The 9,799-nt window shown below is 40.0% G+C and overlaps 1 protein-coding gene across 1 annotated transcript in view; it reads left to right on the plus strand.

The window, feature by feature from the left end:
• ZCCHC4 (zinc finger CCHC-type containing 4) overlaps nucleotides 1-9,799 on the plus strand; it is a 43,393-nt gene that overhangs the window by 25,537 nt on the left and 8,057 nt on the right. Inside the window, exons 7-8 of the mRNA XM_012807447.2 lie at nucleotides 311-461; nucleotides 2,731-2,831. Of these exons, the coding sequence (XP_012662901.1) occupies nucleotides 311-461; nucleotides 2,731-2,831 (252 nt within the window). The remainder of the gene's footprint in view (nucleotides 1-310; nucleotides 462-2,730; nucleotides 2,832-9,799) is intronic.

Genomic DNA, 9,799 nt, shown 5'->3' on the forward strand with positions numbered 1-9,799 from the left:
CTGGGTAATGAGTTTCTCTCTTTGAGGTTACCACATTTAGTTTTTTAATTTAACTGTTTGAAATGCGTAGCCTTTTGATAGTAATGGTGTTCGAATTTGCACTTTAAAAAACCTGTTTATCAGGGAACCTAAAGATAAAATCTTATGAGGGCTAAGAATGGCTTCAGGGATCAGTCAGTCAGGGATGCTGCAGTGGCGGGTGGCTTGGTAAAGTTCCCAGTACGAAGAGTGAAACTGAATCTAATGCATTCTCCTTCAAATAGGGGGTCTCTCTAGTCCTGATTTAGAAATGAATTTCTATTTGTTCCAGGCTGCCCTTGAAGTATGCAGAGCATTTTTACAGGAAGATGAAGGCGAAGGAGTCATTATGGTGACAGATCCTCCTTTTGGTGGCTTGGTTGAACCTCTGGCTGTTACATTCAAGAAGTTAATTGCTATGTGGAAAGAAGGTCAAAGCCAAAGTGTGTAATTTATTACTTCAGAATAAACGTGTATCTGTGTATCTACTTCCTGTCAAATATTAGCTGAGCTCAGTGAATCACAGCACTGATAGAAAATACACGTCTTGGGTTCCTCTCTCTTCTTGTAAACAGTCTGACTTGATGTGGCAACCTTCATCTCCATGAAACACTTTGTGTTATTCTAATTCTGTGTTTTTAAGATGGCTTCTTTATAGGTAAAATATTTGTTTTGAGTGGGGATGATGAAGAAAAGCAATGAACTATTTTCAATTGTGTAAGAAATATGTTATATTTATTGCAGGAATGCAATTCATATTTACATATGGATATATACTATTTACTGAGTGGCTATTGTGTGCCAGGTATTGTTTAGATCGGGGGGTGTCCAACCTGCAGCCTGGGGACCACATGCTGATTTTGTGAGGTTTTTTGCTTGTCTCTGGTGTCAGATATCAACAAAAATATGCACAAATCCTTTTTTTTTCCTGATCAGCTTTCATTAGTGTTTGTGTATGGTCCAAGGCAACTATTATTTTTCCAATTTGTGGTGGAGAAAGAAAAAGGTTGGCCACCCCTGATGCTAGGGCTAGATTAGTGAAAGCAGACATACATCTCTGTCCTACGCACCTCCATATCCCTGTCTCTAAAGTCTTGCCCAAAACTCATCACTTCATAGTTCACAGCAATCTCAAACTCTTGGGCTCAAGTGATCCTCTTGCCTCAGTCTCTCAGAGTAGCTGGCACTGCAGGTACCTGACACAACTCTTGGCTAGTTTCAGAGATAGGATCTTGCTCTTGCTCAGGCTGATCTTGAACTGAGCTTAAGCAATCCACCTGTCTTGCCCCCTCAGAGTGGTAGGATTACAGGTCTGAACCATTGCGCCCAGCCAGGCCTAGAGCTTTAAACTATGCTAAGATTTACATGTGGAGGTTGGATCTCCTGTAGGCTAATAGTGGTTTTCAGCGACACAGATCTTAGCCCTAGAGGTAGTTTACTGGCTGGGGGTTATTATTTGTGGCTTAGAACTTCAAAATATTTTATATAATTATCTAATTAGTCCATAGACTCATTTTTTAGATACTATTTCTAGCTTGCAAGTTGATAAATTATAAGACTGTCAGGAATTACGTCATCAAGTTTCTCTATTAATTATGCCACATAAACGGCTTTGGAGACAGAATGTAAAGGAAATCCAAAACTTCACTCATATTGTTAGGTGTTTCACTTCCTTGCTGTTCTTAAGTCAACTGATCAGAGAGGACAAATCAATGTTATTGGGGAAGCAATAAAGAGCTTTGTGGGCTTGAATTCCTGTTCTGCCGCTTATTAGCTGTATGAACTTGATAGCTGTGGCTTCAGATTCACCCTCTATAAAATGGGATTTTTAATATGTGACTCTAGGGGTTATTATAAGGAGACTATATACAGAAAGTATGTAGCACAGTGCTTAGCCTGTACTGGTTACTCTGCAAATAATAGCTATATTCCCTATCACTCTCGTAAAAGCTAATATTTTAGGCTGGGCATGGTGGCTCATGCCTGTAATGTCAACACTTTGAAAGACTGAGGCAGGAGGATTGCTAAAGGCCAGGAGTTTGAGACTAGCCTGAGCAACAAAACAAGATCCCATCTCTACAAAAAATAGAAAAATTAGGTGGCTGTGTTGGTGCCCACCTGTCATCCCAGCTACTCAGGAGGATGAGGATCCCTTGAGCCCAAGTCTTTTAGGTTGCTGTGAGCTACGATGATGCCACTGCACTCTAGCCCAGGCGACAGAGCGAGATCCCATCTTTAACAACAACAAAAAACCAACAAAACTTATTTTGATAAGGTTATTTTTAAGAATATTCCATGATTAAGGAAAGATTGATTCATCCTTGAAAACTAAGGAGTTGTGGCGGAGCTAGGATTCAGACCCAGGCCTTCCTGTCTTCTTGTTCAGGCTCCCTTCCACTATGCCATGACTACCTTTATTTCAAAGTGATAGTGTTTTTATTTTCCACCTTTTGGGTAATAGCTTTGCCTTTTCCTAGACTATAGTAATATGCATAAAAGGGTCACATTTACGTGCCCTTCGTAGCTATGTCTAGATAGAAAAGAATATCTTTGGGAAAGGTCAAGTTGTAAATAGCACTCCTATAAACATACCCAGTTTGGGGGAGAGATTTAAATGTCTTGAACAATGGCAATTCCTCACAATACTAGAAGCAGCTTTCTATTTTTTCTTTAATATCCATTTCTTCTTTCCCCTTTCTTGTGATCCATTAGGTAACAGTCACAAAGAACTACCCATTTTCTGGATTTTCCCCTATTTTTTTGAATCCCGAATTTGTCAGTTTTTTCCAAGCTTCTGCATGCTGGATTACCAGGTACAGTGAATATTCTGTTTTATGACATGGTTGGGGAATGGATAGTCTGTTTAAAAAGACATTCTGATAAGACCCTACATTAAAATACTGTGAGTGGTGTTAAACACTAAAATTATACCATCTATATTTTAGTCCAGTCGAAGTCTAATTCAATTAGGGAGTCTAATTAGGGAGCTTGCTGAAAGTATAGATTTTGGAGTACCAAACACACACACACACACACACACGCACCCTGCTAAATCATATTCAGAAGGTAAAGCCCCAAGAAAAAATATTTTACCAAGCTTCTCAGGTGACTCTGAAGTTCAGCTAGCTTTTAGGTTAACTGATCTAATCCTCCACAAGATTTTGTAGTTCCTAAGATCATCATTATGAATATTGCTCAGAAGGCATAGAAAAGTAGATCACTCCTTCTGGCTGGTGGCATGCTGTGTACATTGTAGCATGTCACTCAGAGGCTACCAGGAGCGACAGAGATGCTCTCTGTGAGTGCCGTGTGCTGAATACGCACACGGTGGATGTTACTGCAGCCAGCAGACCTCCTCCTCCCCAACATCGCCTGTGGTGTTTTCCCTGTGTCTGAGATGAGAATGAGGCCCGTGCCTCTGGTACCTCCATCCTGTCTTTTAAGTTCCTTCTGCTTTAAAGGCCACTTTCCTGGATCCATTGCTTTGGGCTTGAAGTCAACCCTGTTACTTAATGTCATCACTGTATTTGGTCATCAAGCAGGGACTGTTTCCTCTTTCCGTAATGATATTTCTCTATTTGAGTTTTCTGAATAATTAATTATCTCTGATTAAGACTGATTTTCAGTCTTACACAGTTTTAACTATAAATATCTTCACTAGTTGTTAGAAACTAGCACTTGGTTCTGGTCTTCTAATCCTGGAGGTATATACCATCATGTCAGTGACTTTGAAGTTCTGAAAGAAACCATGTTACCAAAAATGAGGGGGCAGATCCTAAGTATGATTTCATCTCAATGGCCACTATTATGCTTTGGAAGTATTCACTTACAATCTTTTTTACAAAACATTTTACATACTTGTGATCGTAGAAGACAATTTTGAATTGTCCTCTATGTCCTGTAAGTGTACACTTTTATTTATTTATTTATTTATTATTTTAGACAGAGTCTTACTTTGTTGCCCTCGGTAGAGTGCTGTGGCATCATAGCTTACAGCAACCTCAAACTTTTAGGCTCAAGCAATCCTCTTGCCTCAGCTCCCTGGACAGTGGGCGCCCACCACAACATCAGCTGTTTTTTAGAGATGGGGTCTCACTCTTGCCCAGTCTGGTCTTGAACTCGAGACCTCAAGCAATCCACCTGCCTCAGCCTCCCAGAGTGCTAGGATTACAGGCGTGAGCCACTGCACCCGGCCTGAGTGTACACGTTTAAAGGTAGCTGCACCATCTTTATGCTTTTAATTACTTTAAATTATTTCATGATCAGGCTGTTACCATCTTTCCCTCCTTTTTCTGGGCTCTAGGTTGTTTGTACCCTAAATTAAACTATAAATAATGCTGCTATAAACATCTTATATGGATATTTTTTTCCTACTTTCCATAACATTCTCAAATCTCAAAACAGATTTCCAAAACTGAGAGTACTTTATCAAATGTAATGGACATTTTTATGCTGTTGGGCCCTGTACCCAGGCTCCTTTCCAGTAGTCAACCTGACTTGCTGAGCTCTCCTTCAGGCCCCGTTCACATCATCATTCTTCTTAAAGCTGGTTTGCTCTCCTTCTGAGGGTGACCATGATTCTAACATTGACATTTGCAGTGCAGAGATCGCTGACATGTTCTGAAGACGTGAACTAAGAGAACTGGGTCCAGTTTCAGCAGCTCCTGCTGCCTTTGGCAGTGAGTAATCATCTAGTGCGAGGCTTGGCACAAAGTAGGTGTCCCGTATACATATATTGAATGAATAACTTGAGTGAAAAAGCATGGATTATGAAGTACAAAGGATTTGGGGTTTAATCCTGGTTTCGCCACTCACTCAACCTCCCTGAAGCTCATCTTATGAGTGTAGTAATAATATATCTTAAGGTTTGAGGGATCTTCTGTGATAATGCCTGAAAAGGCTAAGCCCAGTCCCTGTTACACAGCAAGTGTAGAGTTTAGGTTATTACTGTTGACATTGTCGTCATCATCACTATCATTGTGAATATTCAGACAGTCTTCTTTTTTGTGCAATATCAGAGATCTTAAAATTACGTAATACAAGGCCCCTCAGAAAATTATTGCATCAAAAAAACCCCAAAAATAAAACCCCCCAAAAAGAAAATTGTTGCATCCACATTTGGGCAAAAGTTTGAAATGGTCTACGTTAACCAGTTGGATGAAACTATTTCAAATTGTATATAGAAACAGCACTCTGTACCCCAGGATAGTATTAATGTACACAGCTGTGATTTAATGAAAAAAAAAAAGTTTGAAATGGTTAGTCGGGAGAAGAGGGCAGATCCAGAAGACAGCAGATGAGAAGGGTTAATATGGAGTAACCCGCTGGGGCTTGTTTAGACAGCCTGTGTTACTAGGAAAGAACTTTTGGAAATACTAGAGTTACAATTCTGAGAAATATTTGCAAAGTCCAAGCTCATGGAAAATAATTATACACCTCAGTGTATTGGTGAAAAAAAGGTTTTGCTTAGTTCGTGTGTGTCTGACAATTTAAAAAGCAGTCTTTTTCGATAAAGAGAAAACCAGCTTTTGGAAAGAAAAGAGTAAAGTCTATAAAATGAAATTTGAGTTTTTTGTCATTTCTACAGAAGGTGAGAACAGCACTGCTCACATGCTCCTGTGGAGAAACTGATTTTGCCATCTTGCATGTATTTGTAAACCGTATTTGATGTATTTTCCCCTCAGTGGCTTTTCTATTTTCTTTTTGAAAATAAAAAAAGGCCTCTCTGGGAGGGGTCAGGGGAGGTGGATTGCTTGAACTCAGGAGTTCGAGACCAGCCTGAGCAAGAGCAAGACCTCTGTCTCTACTAAAAATAGAAAAACTGGCTGGGTGTAGTGGTGGGTAACTGTAATCTCAGCTACTTGGGAGGCTGAGGCAAGAGGATTGCCCAAGCCTAAGAGTTCAAGTTGCTGTGGGCTGTGACACCAGGGCCCTCTACCCAGGGTCACAGAGTGAGACTCTGTCTCAAAAAAAAAAAAGAAAATCAAAAAAGGCCTGTTGTTACTATTGTTCTTTTCTGAGCCCTTTGCTTTCTTTTAATTGCATTTTGTGGTACTTCTGTTTTCTTTTATATCAGCCTTTAGCAAATGAAAAAATTATAAGTCTTCTCTCCTCTTTCCCAGATCTTTTCCCATAAACTTTGATGAGGATTTTTTTACAGACATCACCTAAGATTATTGTAAGTCTCCAAACTGCAATGCAGTAAAAAAACCAAAATCACTAAACCTCTTTGTTGGAAATACTTTCCAGGTGAGAGGAAGGTGGAAATACTGAAAAAAAATTTTTTTTTTTTTTTTGCTTTTTTTTGAGACAAAATCTTACTTTGTTGCCCTCAGGAGAGTACCGTGGTGTCATAGCTCACAGCAACTTCCAGCTCTTGGGCTCAAGTGATCCTCTTGCCTCAGCATCCTGACTAGCTGGTGACAACGCCTGGCTAGTTTTAGAAGCAGGGTCTTGCTCTTGCGCAGGCTGGTCTCGAACTCCTGACCTCAGGTGATCCACCCCGTCAGTCTCCCAGAGTGCTAGGATTATAGGCATGACCCACCATGCCCGGCCTTTTTGCAACTCTTCATAGAACATAAATTCTGTAGACTGTTCACTGGTCGAGCACTTGATGAATACAGAATAAAATAGGCTTCAAAGACCTAGAAAACCAATAGTTTTATTAAGGACAGATAGAAAGGAAGGGTATGATGATGAAAGAAGAAGCAGATGTCTGAGTCCTGGCCCTGCGTTTCAGAAGCTAGTTAATCTTGGGGACATCACTTTATCTCTGCAGGTCTCTGTTTTCTCACCTGTAAAATTAAATGATTGAACCAGAAAAGAGATGGCAGATAAGTTTCACTTTTGGTGCTAAGCCTGATGAATTGCTAGTGATTTTCTGGAGAATTTGTTGAGAATGCCAGGCTCAGTGGCAAAGAGTAATGTGACTGGTGATGTCTGCCACGGGGGCCGGGGCAGGGAGCGGTGGTGTTGATGTCCTCTGTTAACCACATCCGGGTCAGATGATCTCGCATCCCTGCCGCCTTGGACGTTCCATTCTCTCTTGTTTCTGCTTAGTCTGGGACTGCTTTTCTGGAGGGTTAAAGGTAGAACTCTTTGCCTTTATCACAGCTATCTTTTTTTTAAAATCAGCCTGTGTAGATAATGTGTTTTTCAAGATTAGTTTTATTAGCCAGAAATGAAGGTAATTTGATAGAAATTTCTGCGAAATTATTGCAAATTACAGGATAGCTACTGAAATTTTCGAAATTCAATCTATAATAAATAGAAAACACTTGGAGAAAAAGGGGACCAGATGTATGTATGTATACATACATGTTAATTTCAAATAAGAGGTTGCATAGGACGTGGAGAGTACGACTAAACAGCCTTATTGCTGTGGTAGAAGGCGATGGATAGAACTCAAGAGCACACTTGGGACCTTTGTCTGTACGAAACTTCAGGGTAACACAATCCTTGGGGAGTTACGGAAATACAAGCCTTTATTTCCTGGCACACTGCCTGGGAAACAGTAAGTACAAAATAAATGTTGACTTGGCTGTCCTGGTCCCCATTTAACTAGTTTCAGTCTCATGGTACAGAAGGCATTTGCGTACAGATAAAATTAAAAGTTAGGAATCGCAGAGATTTCGTGGTTTCCCTCATTTCTATACAGTACTTCATCACATTAATCAGTTCCATGGGAGAAATTCTCTATTTGAAAATGCCTCTCATCATCATTGTGCGTGAAATGTCAGGGATAATGATGGGAAAATGGTGTATCAGCTCTACTACCAGCGATGCGCAATTTGCAAAATGGTGTTTGCTTTGCAGCCCTTCCATAGGAGGTTTATTTGTGTGGATGAAGCTATGAAATATGGATGCATGTTAGAGGTACATTAATTTACCCTAGCAGCATGTATTTTACATACCATATGTTTATAGTTAATTAGCACAACAAACCCACATTTAAAAATAATAATAATCTCAATTAGGTTATGCAAAATCAAGCAATCAACCACCTTCCTGACACATACATTCTCTGGCTCCTTGGGTAACCATAAAGAAATTGCTCTTTTTTTCCCCTCTCTTCCATCTGCTATCTATGACATTGCATAGAATAATCCGTGTACTAGAAATCTTTCTAAAATATTATCTTCCACCATTAAAAAATCTTTATAAGAATTCTCTTGGGAAGAATTTTTTCCTTATGACGCTCGTAAATGTGCGAAACATCTTTGTTGAACTTAGTAAGGTGCCGTATATTTATTGAGTCCACAGAGGAGCGCGTTAGGAGAAAAACCATGAATTTAAATCATTTTAAAAGAAAACTACCTAAGGTACTATTTTAAGGTGATTTTGTAGTAAAATCTATTTTTGTATCTCAGCCTCTAATGGGTAACATATATCCATAGAATTTTAAAAGTTGGAAAGAAACAGAGGCAGCCTAGGTTGACTTCCCAATGTAATAATCTCACCACTCAATTCACGGCCAGCCGTCATCTGGCTTCACTTGAGTGCTTCCAGTGAGCAGAGGCCTACAGCCTTACAAGGCTATGCAATTTATTTAATAGCTCTAATCGTTAGAAAATTTTCTCATATTGAGATAAAATATGCTCCCCATTAACTTCTAACCATTGGTCCTAGTTCTTTTCTCTGAGGCAATAAAGGATAAGTCCGATTTCTATTCCTATGACACCCCTTCAGTTATAAAACAGCTATCAGGTCCTCCCAGCCTTCTCTTTTCTGAATAAACACCCCCAATTTGTTAAACTATAAATTCTGTGTATTCCCATTATTCTCGGTAGAAGTGAACTGGTTTTATCAATGTCTCTCTTTAAATGTAGTGACTCAGCACAGGGCTTAACTGTGATCCAGCCTCCTGCTTTCCATGTTAGGTTCCAAACCTCCAAAGAGATGGGCACACTCGTGCTGGACAGTGGACTCCCTGTGCTCACAGGGAAACCCCTGGGGTGTTTTCCACACTGACCTTTATGTCTCCTCATCCTGTACCTAGTTTTTCCCACTGCTGGAGCTTGGCCTTAGCCTAGACAGGGCAGGAGAGCAAGCCTAGGAGTCTGCCATTGGGGACCTCTCTTTGTCTTGTCCTCAATTTCTTAACATTTTTGTGATTCACGTATTAAATAGCTTACTTGCAAGCCAACTGTTGTTAAGTTCTTAAGTGTTTAGAACTCAAGTGTTTAAAATTCAAACAATTCGTTAAACTTTGAGGCTTCCTGTCCTGACCTCATAAACCCTCATGGTGTTCTTGTGGATATGCTAAAGCACTGGTTCTCCAAGTTCAGCGAAGCCCAGGAGGGCTTATTAAAACAGATTCCTGGGCCCCATTCTCAGAGTTTCTGGTTATTAAGTCTTAGGTGAGGTGATAATCTGCATTTCTAACGAGATCCCAGATCTTTTGGAATTACTGATCTAAAGAAAGATGGATTTAGTGGCCAGGTGGCTTCATAGCAGGCTTAAAGCCAAGTTGAGAACTCGTGTGAGTGAGGGGAGGCGACAGAAACAAAAAGAGAACAGAAATCATACTTGTTAACTTTACTCTGCTTTCAAGATAATCTGCTGAAACTAAAAATTGAGTGAGGGAATGTGAGGAGAGAGAGAAATAAATATTTGAAATAGTCACCGTGGGTCAACAATTGTGGTTGCAAGCCGCTCCATCTCCATTGTCTTACTTTGTGTTACGCCTATGCACCTATGTGTTACTCACATGATCTCCTTTAACCTTCACAGCTGCTCTAAGGTAAGTATCGGCAACCACCTTTCTTTTTTTTTTTTTTTT

Source organism: Otolemur garnettii, unplaced genomic scaffold (genome assembly GCF_000181295.1).
Source record: "Otolemur garnettii isolate 467f Iridium unplaced genomic scaffold, OtoGar3 scaffold00069, whole genome shotgun sequence".
Lineage (NCBI taxonomy): Eukaryota > Metazoa > Chordata > Mammalia > Primates > Galagidae > Otolemur > Otolemur garnettii.